At 36.5% G+C, this 15,837-nt stretch overlaps 6 protein-coding genes across 6 annotated transcripts; 4 read left to right on the top strand and 2 right to left on the bottom strand.

The window, feature by feature from the left end:
* Positions 1 to 6: 6 nt before the first annotated feature.
* Positions 7 to 1,101, top strand: FDP41_005763 (uncharacterized protein; the record flags this gene model as incomplete). Its single annotated transcript, XM_044709323.1, has 1 exon — positions 7 to 1,101. The coding sequence occupies one exon, from the start codon at positions 7 to 9 to the stop codon at positions 1,099 to 1,101; it is 1,095 nt and encodes a 364-aa protein (XP_044559723.1).
* A 319-nt stretch (positions 1,102 to 1,420) lies between these two features.
* FDP41_005762 (uncharacterized protein) lies at positions 1,421 to 3,560 on the top strand (the record flags this gene model as incomplete). Its single annotated transcript, XM_044709322.1, has 2 exons — positions 1,421 to 2,871; positions 2,966 to 3,560. The coding sequence occupies 2 exons, from the start codon at positions 1,421 to 1,423 to the stop codon at positions 3,558 to 3,560; spliced, it is 2,046 nt and encodes a 681-aa protein (XP_044559722.1).
* Positions 3,561 to 3,577: 17 nt separating this feature from the next.
* Positions 3,578 to 4,282, bottom strand: FDP41_005761 (uncharacterized protein; the record flags this gene model as incomplete). The annotated part of the gene is made up of 1 exon (XM_044709321.1): positions 3,578 to 4,282. The coding sequence occupies one exon, from the start codon at positions 4,280 to 4,282 to the stop codon at positions 3,578 to 3,580; it is 705 nt and encodes a 234-aa protein (XP_044559721.1).
* Positions 4,283 to 4,616: 334 nt separating this feature from the next.
* FDP41_005760 (uncharacterized protein) lies at positions 4,617 to 6,041 on the top strand (the record flags this gene model as incomplete). The annotated part of the gene is made up of 1 exon (XM_044709320.1): positions 4,617 to 6,041. The coding sequence occupies one exon, from the start codon at positions 4,617 to 4,619 to the stop codon at positions 6,039 to 6,041; it is 1,425 nt and encodes a 474-aa protein (XP_044559720.1).
* A 2,201-nt stretch (positions 6,042 to 8,242) lies between these two features.
* FDP41_005759 (uncharacterized protein) lies at positions 8,243 to 8,686 on the bottom strand (the record flags this gene model as incomplete). Its single annotated transcript, XM_044709318.1, has 1 exon — positions 8,243 to 8,686. One exon carries the CDS (start codon positions 8,684 to 8,686, stop codon positions 8,243 to 8,245), a length of 444 nt encoding a protein of 147 aa, XP_044559719.1.
* Positions 8,687 to 10,491: 1,805 nt separating this feature from the next.
* FDP41_005758 (uncharacterized protein) lies at positions 10,492 to 15,763 on the top strand (the record flags this gene model as incomplete). The annotated part of the gene is made up of 3 exons (XM_044709317.1): positions 10,492 to 10,683; positions 10,784 to 12,569; positions 12,624 to 15,763. The coding sequence occupies 3 exons, from the start codon at positions 10,492 to 10,494 to the stop codon at positions 15,761 to 15,763; spliced, it is 5,118 nt and encodes a 1,705-aa protein (XP_044559718.1).
* Positions 15,764 to 15,837: the final 74 nt, after the last annotated feature.

The raw sequence follows: 15,837 nt of genomic DNA, 5'->3' as shown, positions 1-15,837 counted from the left end.
GGGCCAATGAATGTTCTGATCGTTTCAGAAGTGAAAGACTCGACGACGACGACGACGAGTGGGATTCGTCGGAGTGCTTGCACAATTCCGAAGTCCAATAATTCACGTGAATGTTTTGTGTGTGATGATGATGATCGTACAAAAAGGGTGAATCGTGGTGATGCTTGGAGCGGTACTTTTAATCATCATTGTTATGACGAGTCGAATGGTTGCAACGCTCGTTCCATCATCACGTCTGAAATTTCATCATCATCGTTAGACTCTTCATCAAGATCCACTTTATCCAAATTTTCATCATCTTCATCCCCTCTTAAATTATTGAATTCCATTCCGCTTGTATCCCTTCTTGTTTTCCTTCTTCTCCTCTCATTCATAGGCTCCAAGTTGGTGTGTGCCCAAGATTTTTGTAAAACCTTCTCCGATTGCACGAGTTGTGTTGAGGCTGCTGATAATTCATGTCTATGGTGTGCTACATCGGATACTTGTGTCTCGGTCGTTTCGGTTTTTGATGAATCCACAGGTTCTTACCAATTGTCGACCTCTCAATGTCCCATCCCGAACGAGCCTATCTCGCTCTTTACTGAGATGTGCATGGATCCACTTTTTGAAACATGTGGTAATAGACAATTACCCAATATTGTGGAGTCCAATAGTAGCATCTTTCAACATCCATCTACAAATCCAACCCAAAGCAACAAACTTCAAGATATTTCGAAATGTCATGATCACTTGGATTGTGTCTCTGATAAGGATTGTGTTTATATTTCTAAAGGTTTTTTCACAGTCACAGGTACAAATCCCTCTGATGATGGTAAAAGTAGAGTGATTCCATTGGGAATTAATGGAACGTGTTGGAGAGCTTTACCAATTTTAGGAAGTCCCACTTCTCGTACTGTGCATCGTGGAGGCCTAGTTTATTATATCGAATCTGAAGAATCCTATTATGCAACCTGTATCATTCGTGAAGTTTATTATTGGGTGATTATTGCTGCAAGTATTGCTGCTATAGGATGTTGTGTATGCACTGGGTGCATTTGTTGCTTGTGTTGTTTCTGCTTGTACTGTAAGCGAGATCGAAGATATATTTCGCTTAATAGTTAGTTCATGAAATTAAAAAATTGCCTTAATAAGCATAATTACCGTGCTTGACTCATACTCAATGGTTGGTTACATCTTACTGCAGAGATGCTTTATTGAGGTAATTTAATTAACCAGGATCGACGGATTGGATCGGATTGCTCCAGCGATTGTTTTTGAACTTCCTATCAGTCAATCCAATCCAATCCTAAAATCCGACCTATTTAAATTTCCTCATTAGAGACTTACGAAATTAAGAGTTCATGGTTCAACTCGAGCCAATTAAATTTTTGACAATGTGTTTCGTGAGTGCAAATTTTGAGTGTGTGCTGCAAGAACAAAAATGCAACAAGCTTCATCCTCGTCATCGGAATCCTCTCTACTAACGCACGGAGGTCATCATCTTCACCATGACAACAGTACTGAATCATCACCAACCACACAATCCACCACCTCAGCAACAAGTGCCTTAACCTATTATTTTGTTAAGCCCAAAGATGAAACCATTCCTACGCCATACTTGTTTATAACGAACGTAACCAATGTTTTAAAGAACAACAAACACGAAACAACTTCCTCCTCCGACTTGTATAAATTGTATGAGGATTGGATCATCAAGGAAATATCGGAAAATGTAGAGAATACGGAGGTGGAAACCGTACTCGTGAGAGAACAAAAATTGAAACGTAAAAAGAAGGAAAAGCTCGAAAGAAAGAAACAACAAGAGGCTTCTTCGAGTGATCATGATGGACATGATGTTGTTACATCTCATCCGACCATTCAAATCTATGTTGTATTTGGAGATTCGGAAGAAGCTGAACGAGTGAAACACTATCTTAATGAGAAATATCCGTTTTTTCACGTGTCGTATGCAGACACAGCAACAGAAACTAAAGAACAGAGAAAAAAGAAGCACGTAAAAGGTTGGAGTATTGAATGCACTTCTTCCACAGAGCACGTGAAAATTCCTGGTTTGATAGTGATTGAGAACTTCCTCACAGAAGAAGAAGAGGAGAAAATCATAAAACAAGTCGATCAGCATGATTGGGTTCAGGAACTTCAAAGAAGAGTTCAACACTATGGATTCAGGTTTGACTATGATATTAGATCGATCGATTTTAATGGTAAGGTAGATCCAATTCCAGATTATGTTCAGAACATTATTCCTAGGATGAAGGGCTTGCTGACCACAAAGCAACAGGAAAAGGATCCAACATTTGTGAATGATGAATATCTTTCATCTTTTGATTTTGAAACCTATCAAGCGGATCAGTTAACAATTAATGAGTATCTACCAGGTCAAGGAATTCGACCTCACATTGATGTACATGGCCCATTTAATGATGGACTCTTTCTTATCTCTTTGCTTAGTAGCACCGTGATGTATTTCTCCAAATGCGTCAATGATGAAGTCATTGAGAAGAAGTATGTCGATTTGCCAAGAAGATCTCTCGCAGTACTGGTTGGAGAAGCTAGGTATTTGTGGAGACATGCTATTATGTGTCGTGAGTTGGACAGAGTCAATGGAAAGATCAGAAAGAGGCAACGAAGAGTCTCTCTCACAATTAGATCTGTAAGAAAAAGTGGATCTTGCAATTGTAAATGGGTTGAGGTTTGTGATTCACAACAGCAAGATTATGTCGCACACAATCTTCCATATTCTCAACAACTGAGCACAACTAATCTAGAACTTGAATATGTTCAAAAGACATACAATACTATAGCATCTCACTGGGACAACACTAGACATTACGCATGGCCAAAGGTTGCAGAGTTCATTAAATCACTTCCAGAGTAAGTATCTGATGGAATCAACACTTAATTGGTATAACATCAAATTGTCCACGACAATAATTAATTATTATTGAACGATAATGTGGAATTACAGCTATTCCGTGGTGGGTGACATTGGATGTGGCAATGGAAAATATATTGGGCTTAATCCCAAGTGTGTTTGGATTGCAACGGATAGAAGTGAAAAATTATGTGAAATTTGTGTGCAGAAAGGTTTTGATGTGACTGTCTCAGACGCTCTCAATCTTCCCTACAAGAGTAATTGTTTTGATGCAACACTAAACATTGCAGTCTTGCATCATATTAGTTCTGTCGCTAGAAGAATTCGACTCCTAAAAGAGTTGGTGAGAGTGACAAAGCCAAATGGCCTTATTCTCATTTATGCCTGGAGCTTTGAGCAAGAACAACATTCAAAGAGAAAATTCCAAAGTCAAGATGTGTTTGTTCCATGGAAGTTGCAAGCAAAATATTTATCACATGGAGAAGAAGGGGATGATGATGGCGACTCTCAACCACCACCAATTGAGGACAATGAAGTCACTGTGAAGCGTTATTGCCACGTGTACAAGCAAGGAGAGTTAGATGAGCTTTTACTCACCAAAGTCAAAGGTGTGGACATTGTTGATTCATATTTCGACACTGGCAATTGGTGTTTATTAGTAAGAAAACACAAGACAAACTCTGTATAATTTTGAGTTGCATTCTCTTAATAGTATGGTTCTTGAATTTCCTCAATCTTGAACACTTGTTGAACAGATTCTCTTTCGAAAATTCTCTTCAAATATGGACCCAAATGAGGTAAATCTCTTGCCTTGTAAGCTTCAAAATTTCTTGACCAACGGGACAAAATAAACAAATAAATATCCACACAATAAAACTCATCACCCAACAAGTAACTTCTTCCATCCGACAAGACTCGATCAAATATTTTGAACTTTTCATAAATTCTCTTCTCTGTCTCCAATTTAAAAGTCGCATACTGATCTTCACTACTCACATATCGATGAGGATAGTAAAATAAAATCATATCCGGTTGAATGCCAGTTGACAATAGTGCAAGATATTGATAAAACAGAGCTCTTTCTTTAGTATTCAATGGTGGAGCTAATTTAAATTGTGGAAAACGATCCGTCAAGTACAAACAGATGGCACTTGTTTCAAACAAAACAAGCTCATCGGTACCCCCTTCTTCTTTCATGATCAGAGTCGGAACGACACCATTCGGATTGATCTTTAAATATTCTTCACTTTTGTGTTCATTGTTGGATGAATTGAGAAATTTAATGTCGTATTGGAGTTTCATCTCACAAAGTAAAATGTGTGGAATCATACTCGCTGCAGTTCGAATGGCGTAGAGTGTGATGATGGTGGGAGTTGAGTTGAGAGGTTCATGTTGTTGTTGGGAGGACATTTTTTGTGCGATTCAATATTTTGGAGAGCTCTTACCGTGTGTGGTGTGAATAATGGTATTAGTATTATTATTATTATTCGTATAATTAGTTCATAGTAGTAGTATTGATTATTATAATATGTATTAATATTAATAAACAGTATGAATTGACGACTTTTTGTAAGAGTGTTCAGCTTTTCAAATTCACCACAACTTCAACTTTGAAATTGTTCTATTTTTGAAAATGTCACTTCAAATTGAACTCAACAGGAAAAAAAACAAAAGAAAAACAAAAAAATTCATTCACTCCTCCCAATCCTTCCATCCAATAATCCGAACAACAATAACAACAACCATGGGCAAGAACAAAACTTTTAACTTCAAGTCAGAGCATGTGACACCTTCCTCTTCTTCTTCCACCTCCTCTAATAATAATAATGGAACTTCCAATCGGAGCACCACAACTACTCCGTCCAACTCCGCTCCGAAAAAGTCCAATGTCAAATCCTTCAAAAAGGAATATTACCGAAAGAAAGCAGCCGAATCTACAAATGAAGAAGATCGACTCATACAAACAGGCACTGGTCTCCATTTGGATTCATGGCCATACAATTTATGGGGAAAATTGAAGAGTGATTTCACCTATGGTCCATTGGATCGTTTCCGACCATTCCAATCCATGTTGTGTTTAACCGATGGACACGAAAATCCCAACAAGAAAGAAGGAGGTCTCGAATTGATTCCTGGATTCGCTTCCGTTGCAGAGAGATACTTTCCTGCGTGTGACGACAAGTTTCGAGAAGGAAAATCCAAACGAATCAAATCCCCATGGATTTCTTCGTATCATGTACGTTTCAATCAGAAAGAAGAAGATGAACCCTTGTTTGAAATGGTGAGAAAAGTGAAACGAGTGCCACCGAATTGGAATGCACCTCCACCAAGTGCAGAATTATTGCAACCCATGAATGCAGATGATTGCCTTGATTATATGAGAAAGATGGTGACAGAACATGATGCCATTCCTTATCATCCCATTAAGAAGGGTGATTTTTTATACTTTGATATTCGAACGGCTCATAGAAATTCAGATGCGAATGAAATGGATCGTCCTCGTTCTGTTTTCTATCATGCCTATTCAGTGGCTCATCGTGTGAATGAAAGAACTATTGAAACTCTCAAACAAAAACGAAAGAACTTTGAACATCCTGACGATTTCAATTCCAAGTTTAAGATGGAACAACAAGTATTGAGTGTGGAGAAGGATTTAATTCCATTGACACCTCTTGGTCAATGCTTGTACAATGAGAGATCTTACAAGACCTTATTGCAACCAGATGATCAAATTCAACCCATTTTGAATCAACATTCGCGTCTCACTCAACGTCATATTGATTTCTTTCATCGATATGGTTATGTGGTAGTGGAAAATGTCGTCTCTGATGAAGAGTGTGATCAGTTATTGAATGAACTTTGTCATTATTCCACACAGGCTGGATGTCCTCTTTCAATGAATGCCAAAACAGTTTCACAATCTGATTTTGCAAATATTGGAGGTAATTTTGGTGCCATGGTGGAATGGTATTATTTACCCATGCAACAACGATTAAGACAACATGAAGGTCTTTATGCCACCACTGTGAACCTTTTGGCGAACACTTGGTGTGCGACAACACCTAATGCCTATCATGTTCCTTATGAATGTCCATTTGCAGAACATTTAGATGCAAGGAAGTTGTGGTTGTATGTGGATCGAATGAATTTCCGTATGCCAGATCAATAAAGTTTTGTGTAGTCTTAAATTTACTGTTGTTTTGTTGAGAAATAGGAAATTGTTGCATTTTGTTGGTATTTGTCCTTGAGTTATCGCTGATGAAATAGGAAATCACTGTTCATATGAATTCGAGAGGGTATGTAATCATTTTTTAAGGTAAATTTTATTTGAAACTTTTTGCATTTCCATCACAGAGGGTGTTATAAGGGCCACAAATTTTGCAATCTTTTAGACAATCCATGGATTTACTGTGAATATTTGGATCTATTGATAAAAGTAATTACATGACGTCAGCGTAGAGGTGCGGGTATTTTTATTTCTAATCTTTCTTTTTTTCAACAATTTTATATTGCTGTTATTTCCGAATTAATATCCATTCCGCAATTTGAGTCTGGACTCAGAATTAAATATTTTCCTTTTTTAGAGTAATCTTTAATTTTACCCCCATTCTTATTGATTGTTTGAAAGTTTACGTGTATATGTGCTACGAGAGGAATCAATCTCTCCTTGTCGGTTAGTGTTGTCATAAACTCCTGTTGCTCAGTCCACCAATTACAGCCTGAACAAAGTTTTGTACCAAATTTTTCTTTGTAAAAGTACTTCGTCTTCACAGACTTGATTGTTTCGAAAGAGTAAACAATAAAATTCGTTTGTTAATTAAAGGAAGGACTAATGGGTTTGTGGTCTCTTCAAACACCCGACCTTAATAAAGGTCCGGTGTTTGTGGGATTTTCTGCATATTTTGTCAATTGACTTTATTCAGCAGAGTCCCGAGTATTAATTAAGATTTGAGAAGGTAAAAAACTCCAAAAACCGCTCAGCGGAAAAAAAAAGGAGAAAACCAAAGAAACGCAAGGAAGCAGGAAGGATGAAGGCAGAAGTAACGACTACATGATGTGAAGCGCAAGAAGTCACAGTTAGGTGGCAGAGACGAAGACTCCATGATATGAGGTCGCATTTAAACAATTGCTTGATAAATCCATGAATATCATGAAAACATGATGAATTAAATAAATGAAATTAAATAACAAAATTATATAGTTAGCTCAATAAAATCCTTGCCGAAAAGATTCGAATCAAGGTGGACCTGCACTGTAACAATGTTCTTCCTTACCACAAGAACATTCCGATCAGCGAAAAAGGTACTTGAATAAGCTTAAGAAAGCAAGTGGGTGGGAGTGTGAATGGGTGGGAAGTCACTAAGCAACGCAAAGAGAGACTAATCGTTAATATGCAGAAAATTTTTTGAGCATGGAAAAAATTTTTTCAAGCTCAACCAAACTCTTTAATTGTTTACAATCGAAACATTCATGCCCTTCACTACGTTCAGAACATATCACACAATTTATCATCCTTTTCTAATATTTTCAAAAAATTTTTCTCTCTTACAATTATGCAATTTGTTGCTCATAAAAAAACCATAAGGTTGCTCTGAAAAGTTTAAACAAATACCATCAGCGTGACAATATATAGAGGGAAAAAAATATAATCCATCTATAATGTCTTTAAATGTAATGGAATTATTTGTGGAACTTTCAAACTCTTCTACATGTTTGTTATAGTTCAATAAACAATGAAAGTATAAAATATCACCGAACATATTTTTGTTAGTAGACTTTGAGTTTGTGATGACTTCTTTGGCCCATTTTGGTGTGTAATATTTTCGATAATAATCGTTAGATCGAATAAACGTCTTGATTACAAATTTGTGGTTAAGCAATAGAGAATATGGTCTTTTCTGCAATGTTGAATGTGATGTCGATTTGTTCTTTTTCTTTTTCCACGTTGTTGTATTCTCTTTTAATATTAATTTTGAAAGGATTTTGTTGTCCTTAATAAGCCCTCCGCTATGATGTTGCAATAAAAGAGAAAATACCTCTTCCCATTTCTTAGGGTCATGTTGTTTGATAGATAATAGAGAGTTCAATACTGTGATTGAATTATTGACTTGTAGACTCATGTCTGGATATTTCTTTTCTAAAACGTTTTTTGAAACATGTTTAAGAATTGAGTCTGAGGTATCAAAATGATACTTATCGCCGTTGGTAGTATCATAAAAGTCAAAAATTGGATTTTCCTAATCCAGTTCCTACCAATGAAGAAGCTAATGCTCTGTCGCAAGTAACTGATTTCCGTATTCATTTGTTATCACAATGTCCAACAAAAAATTACCATCAAGACGGTCGTTTGACTTTTTTGATCAAACTTATCTAATACATTTTTTTCCACCTGACCACAAACTCTTCCCTTTTTGTTCTGAAACTTTCTTCAATATCGAGAGATTTTGTTGTTTCTAAATGAGAGGCAACAAGCCCAACTACTCTTCTTCTTGTTGGGAATATGTGTTGAATAGAGTGATAAAGGTCAGTTTTGGAGGTATTGGATGATTTTAAAATAGCTTCAATATCATACATTTTGTCTAATATGTGTAATGATTGCTCAAAAGTAATGGAATCCAAACCAACACATGAGTAAACATGACCTATATCCTCTAATTTTCCAATCGATGATTGAATAATATCAACAATGTCAGTTGTAAACATGGTTCCACAGTAAATATCACTAATTTTCATTTTAGACTTCTTTCTAAGTAGAGAAATTTCAAGTGCAATCAATGACAATAAATCCCTGGGTGTACCGTTCGCAGATAACATTGGAGTATGGATAATAAAAAAATATTTGCCTCGTCAACAGCAAGAAAACTCGTTGCAAAGAGAAAGTGCGATGGATGATGAAGAGAGAGTGGAAGATCTTCCTCTTGTAAATTCTGAATCCAAAAGGAAACAACATTGCAAAAATAAGAATAATTGAAAATGCTATCTGTCATTTAAAGAAATTTAAATGTATGTCAGAAAAATTTAGAGCAAAAGGATCAGCCGACGAAATTTTGGAAAGTCATCATTTTCTTTGCAAAATAGTTCTCTATTTAATATACAAATACAAATATACTTCTGGAATTAGAGCCTATGAATCTGATGATGATGAAGATGATATTGGTGATGATGACACTATGGATTGTGATGATGAGTGGGAAACAGAAACTGATGAATGAGCTCATAATAATTTTGTTTATCCAACACTCCGAACAGCTCGAGAGTGCTCTGCATCAGCCAGAACACCTCCAGAGATCTCCGCGCTGCTCCAGAGTGATCACGGATCGTTATTTTTCAGAGACGACTCCAGAGCAGTCAAGAACTCTTCAAAGCAACCGCAACTCTCCCGAGCGTTACCAAATGGTAAAAATGAGAATCGGAACACGTTCAGTGGCGTAACAGAGAGAGATACACAAGGCAAAGAAAATTTCCATGAAAATTAACAAGCACGGAAGAATGTACCTTCCTGGTGAATCTCTTGAAGAGGAACGCATTGAGGCTCAATATTCTTCACCAATATGAAATACATCAAAATGATAGTATTGTGATTTGAAACAATATTCTCCAGACATCGAAGTCCAAGCACTCCATACGGTCATCAGACTCACATGCCCAAACAAAGTAAATACATTTCAATCCAAATAACCAATTCCTCTTTTGTTTAGGTCACATATTCTCCTTACATAGTCTGGTACCCATGAGTCCATCTTTTCGTAATGGGGCACTTCATCATTGATTAAGTCAATACCAATGTCATCTTTTATCAGATGAAGGCTAACGATGACCCTTAATAGGTGTCATAATTCATCAAGAATTTCCTCGTTTTAATTAAATTAGGTATGTAGGGCATGTATTAACAACAGATACTAATCCTAGTCCCCATCCTTTTGATACTTTTGAGCTTTCATAGATATAACTTTGGCAACGAGGACTATCTTGGCTGAATGGGTGTTGGCTGCTTTTGCCCTCAATTCACGTCGTTGTTGAAGGTCAGCGAAAATTTCAACAGAAACTCCATGATTTCAAAAAGCTGAACCGTTCAGTATTGTGCATGAATATGTTTTGTCATTCTTAACTTTGAGAGAAATTAATGTCTCAATTTGTAGAAAAAGCAAATCGTGGGAATTATCTGCTGCTTTTGAGAACATTGGTTGGATCAAGAAGCGATTTTATTCATCCTTCAAAGATGTGACGGACAATGTGGAAATGGATCATGAACATAGCAGTGCGAAATTTACCAATTTCATTGTTACTGAAAAACAAAATATTCCACAATTAGGAAACAAAGCTTCCTTCTCAAAACATAATATCAGTGCTAGAATGATTTGGTTTTTGATTTCTCGATCATTTGCTGATTCTCTCGAAAACGCCACCCAAGTATGAAATCAAGTTTCGCTTTTCCTTCAACATGATGAAGACTATGGAGCACGAAGAAGACATATCTGCCATCCAATTCATTGAACAAACGATCTGCATTGTACACGCGTTGATGTTGGAAGGCAAACGCTTCATAAGAAGAACTATGAAAAGGTTTTTGCATTCGATCCAATGATTGGATTCTCGGTTTATTTTTAAGATTAAAAAAAATGTTCTCATCATTCTTTGGAAATCGGTCATCGGCATCATCATCAGAGGGGGCTGTTCGAGCTGAAAACAAGAATAACAACAACTCTTCTTCTGAATATTATACCACCGATAAGAATATTTTGGAAGATCTTAGAAAAATATATGGCAATGGTGAAATGATCGAAACAGGAGCAAGAGATTACTTTCAAAATGTATTGGAATGATACAAAGTGGAGTGATGAAGAAAGAACAAGACACATGATCGGGTTTTTTAGAGATGTTGTTTTTGAAATTCCTAAACATCAAGAACAGGAATTACAACTTCCAACAAGACAAAATTTTGCTAGAAATCAACTTCAACAATTGTTAAACGGCGGAACTGCACCTAATCTTCAAACATTTATGCAATTACTGAGAGGATTTGCTCCAGAAACAGTTTCTGACGCAAAGGTTCCGACTGATGAAGCGGTCATTAATGCCATTGAGTGGTTCGAAGTTTTCTTGTACTTTGGCAATCCTAAAAAACAGAACGTTTATCGAAAAATGCTTACCACGAACAGGGGAGTATGTGGTAAAACTTGGACTGTTGGTGATTTGGCCTTTAAATGCAAAACTTGCCAAAAAGATCCAACGTGTGCTATTTGTGAAGAGTGTTTCAAAAAGGGCAATCACGAAGGGCATGAGTATACCATGACAAGAACGTCGAATGGTATGTGTGACTGCGGAGATGCAGAGGCATGGTCTGAGACTGGTTTTTGTTGTGATCATACCGGCAGAAGTGACCCGTTATCACACCTGGATCATTCTTACAAGAAACTACTTGAAGCTTTAATGAAATCAATATTCGGTAACGATGGGGTGGTCATGATGTACATACGAAAGATAATAGAAAAGTTTAACAGCCTTGCAGATGAAAAAGAAAGACAAAAATCTCTTCAACTTCAAACTCTTTATCAAAACTTTGTTTACTTAATTGAATCTATTGCAGAAACGATCAGTCCTTCTCCTTGTTTGAAAAATTTGGCGTACCATGAGTTAAGAGAAATAGGAAGCAAAGAAAATATGACCGTTGTGGATGAGCAATTGCAATCCATGCCAAAAATGTCGCAATCTGCTAAAACCAAATTTTATGAACTTTATTCAGCACTCATCACTGATGCGGAATTCAAGCTCTTCTTTTCCGAATGCTTGGTCAGAAATTATTCTCTAATTATATCAGATTATGTTACCTTCACAAAAAAGAAGAAAGAGACCAGCACATTTGTTGGAGACGATGAAGAAGAAGAGGAATCAACAAAAGATGTTCATATTTCGAACATTACTGTTCAACTGTTTACCACTCCTACTGTTGCTACCCATTTAGTAGAAAATTGTAATCTTGTGTCCATTTTGTTGGATAATTTAATTGAAATGATTGAACAAGAAGCCCATATGGACGAATCTAGAAACAACAAGTTATTTTACAAACCTGTGTCTGCTACGCACAAAATTGACGCAGTGTATCATGTTATTTTTGATATATCATATTGTGTGATACACAAACGATTTTGCGAAGAGCTATTACTGAACGAGGAATGTTTACATAAGTTTTTGACATTTTTATCCTATATTCAAGCAGCATCTGATATTAAACGGTTGGATACCGATGAAAGCCAATGGTACACAATATTTAACTTGGAGATGATTACATTGCCCAAGATTGTGAGAAAAGTCACCAACGTTATTGAAACATTTTCTGAAAATACCAATTACATGGGCATGCTCAAACAGATAGTTCGTTCTCTTGCTAAATTTATTCAAGATGATAATGTGGAAATCGACAACGACGAAACAGTGAAGAACGAGCAACCATTCAATGTTCCGATTACGTACCACTTGCCGATTCAAAGATTCACTACTACTGTGCTCATTCAACTCATGGCTAGATATCCTACTCTTTCAATTCGCGACACTATTTCAAATATTCTCAAAGAAACCACTCCAAGTGGTGTAGATATTGCAAATAAGTTTTTGTTACAAGTTGTTGAACATCCTTTGAAAGAGTTTGTAACGAGTGCCCAAGTTAACGCAAGATTGTGGCAACGAAACCATGAACATAGTAAGTATTGGAATGTGATTACATTATATTCTTTTAATGTTTTTGTTAAACAAGTTCTTGATCAACACTACAACTTTTGTAGCGAGAAATTTGCAGATTACGCTTACTGCAATGATTTCTTTTTAGTTCAGCTGATATTTGGTCTGATCGATAACAATGAACTTATATACAAGACTTTGCTAAAGAAATTTAACAATACTATGAGCCACATTAAATTATACACCATGAGCAAACCAACAGAAGATGAAGACAGACGTGCAGTATTGGAGGAAGAATTTATTAGACTGATATTGACTATTTACTCGAACAGAGTGAACATGGAGTCAATGACCAATTGGGATGTTTGTCGCCAATATGTTTTACATTATCTCTTCTCAGAACAAAAATGCAAATTTAGTGACATTGTAAATTCCATTCCAAAGTCCTTCAGATCAGATGTTGATGTTAAAGCGTTAGTGAATGAGGTTGCTAATTTTCACAAGCCAAAGGGATCACATGAACAAGGTTATTTCACTGTAAAATCAAACCAATGGGACGAATTTAACCCTTACTTTATCAGTATGAGCTCGCAAAAATTTTATCAAGCAATTGAAAATTACAAAGCTCAGCATGGAGGCAAATCATCAGCACCCTTGTTCCTGGAAAAACCATCACATGCTGCCAATGCTCAAATTGAGCATGGATTGATGAACTTGATTGTTTCATCGTATCTTTACAAGATCATATTCTTGGTGTTGTATAGATCTGTGAAAACTAGCAGCTCGGAGCAGCTGCCACCCTATATTTTACATGCCTTGCTGGCTTCGTTAAATTCATTAGACACTCGAGATTACAAACTCACACGCCCTCCTCAAAAAACCATACTTTCTCCTGTCTCCAATGCTCTTGACATTCCATTCAAGGAAAACGAGTCTCCAATCAAGTATGTATTGCAGTCCATTGAAATGGAAGACGGATCAAAACATTCAATTATGGAGTTGTTGCTCAAGGTCTCAGGCCAACCTGAGCTTGTTGAAAATATTTTGAATAGACTGAGCGAGCTGAATGAAACATGTGACCAAATAATATTAGAGACAAAGACAACAACAGAGAGTTCTGGCCACAAGGATGAAAAAGAGCGTAAAAAACAGAAAGCTTTGGAAAATCGCCAAAAACTCTTGGAGAAAATGAAAGCCAGCCAGCAAAAATTTGCATTGAGCCTCGAAGAAGATGAGGAAGTGGTTGAAAGCGTAGATAAGCTTAAATGTGCCTTTTGCCATGATCACCAGTCTCCGGAGGGAAATACCTCTCTTTCTCTAATGTGTCAAATTGTGAAGAACCCCTTCCCTCATATTGTCTACTCTAACGACAACCAAAAAGTGTTTCCAAACATTGAAAACAAAATTGTGGTTGATATTGGAGATTTTACAGAATTGTTTTCTGATATTAACAAGGAGCACAATGTACAGATCAATTATTGTTCTCATGCCTGTCATGCTGATTGTTATGATAGATATTACTCGAACCTACTTCAAGAGGAGTCAAGAAGGAGAAGATATAAGGGATTCGGTCAAATTAGTTTGGAATCGATGGAGATTCTCTGCCCGGTTTGTAACAGAGTTGTCAATTGCTTGTGTCCAATAACGGCTTATAGCACCCACACCCATGTGGACAATACAAACGGCACCTATTCTTATTCTTTACCAGACTTGGAAGATGTCAAATCCATATTTACTAACTTGAGTATTAAGAATGCACCAGAGGATGTTAAAACCAACACAACATTTTCCACTTTCTCAGAAAAGATCATTCGGAAAAAGAAAGAAGATCTTGGTGATACTTTAGAGCCTTTGGAAATATCTATTGAAAATTTTGAAAGAACAGACTCTTCATACTTCTGTAATGCTTTAATCTCCGAACTAGTTGTGGAGGAAATACTACAAAGGGGCTCAAGTTTGGCGATAGTTTCTCCACTTTCTGAATCGAGCAGAAAATCTATTTCTCATCTTTTTGACCTTCTAATATCATACCAACAATTAAGCGATGAAAATAAGAAAACATGTTCTCTTCAAATGAAAGCCCTATATGCATCATTGATGGGCTTGAGTGAATTTGAAAATCTCAAACTCTATAACGAGGAGAAGAGAAGTGGAAACAGAATGTACTTGCCATTGCTCAGCGGTGACATGTTTTCTTTGCTAGTTCGAATAACTACCTTGCTTTTTTCATCTGAAGTTGTGCTCAAGAAATCTCAGTATCATGAAATACTTGGACTTTTATATCAGGCGCTCGTAATTCAAATAATAATTCAATTCAATATTAGATTAGGAATTAATGTCAGCACTGGAATGGAAAGCCTAGATCAAGATATATCCTCAATAGCAAATATTCCAATTGTATCGAATTTCGAGAGAAAGGTTGCAGATTTTACAGAGAGAGATATGGAAGAATTTTCGTTGACATTTTTGAGAAGAGCAGCGTTATATCATTCGTTCTTGTTCCCTGATGAAACACTACCAAATGGAAATGATTACTCTCAACTGCTTTCTTATTTGAAACTACCTTCAATTGGAGAACTATTGATGAATATCAAAAATTCTTCAACTCATATTGACCTAATTACAAAATGGATTGATCAAGTAATATACTCAATGCAATCTATTTCAGTAATTGTGTTGGAGGCAGAAAATTTCGAAGAAGAAGAGGAAAGTTTGTATGTTCTTCAAGCAGATTCTTTATTACCATTCTTTGGAAAGTGCAATCCATTTTCCTTCATTGAGCTACCTCGATTATATGAAGATATTTTCCTCCAGTACCACAACGAGACATGTCCTGAATGCGGTAAAAAGTTAGAGAATCCTGCTCTTGACTTGATCACAGGAAAGCTTGCTTGGCTTAGAAATTGCTCATGTTCCAAGGATCAGCCACTTGGAAAATGTACAAGACATGCCCGAGAGCACTTTTCAGGTTTTGGTTTGTTCCTTATTGTGACTTCTTCTCGACTACTTTTGTTACATGAGGGCAGAACTTCTATTTTACCAAGTCCATATCTCGATTCCATGGGTGAAGAGGATAAGAATTTGCGAAGAGGCGTTCCATTATTCTTCCATAAAGAACGTCTTGACGAGTACATTCCAAAGCTTGCCAGAATGAATTGGGATCATGACACCATTATATTGGAAAAGAGCACTGTTCTTAACGCATATACCTTATAAAAACAATCAAATTGCCATCCCTTAATGAACCATTAAACTCCAAGTTCAAACCAGTTTGTGTCAACTTTTGTGAC

This window comes from Naegleria fowleri (assembly GCF_008403515.1).
Source record: "Naegleria fowleri strain ATCC 30894 chromosome Unknown tig48, whole genome shotgun sequence".
NCBI lineage: Eukaryota > Heterolobosea > Eutetramitea > Acrasida > Naegleriidae > Naegleria > Naegleria fowleri.
The sequence above is the reverse complement of the archived record's forward strand: the minus strand, read 5'-3'. Positions and strand labels throughout refer to the sequence as shown.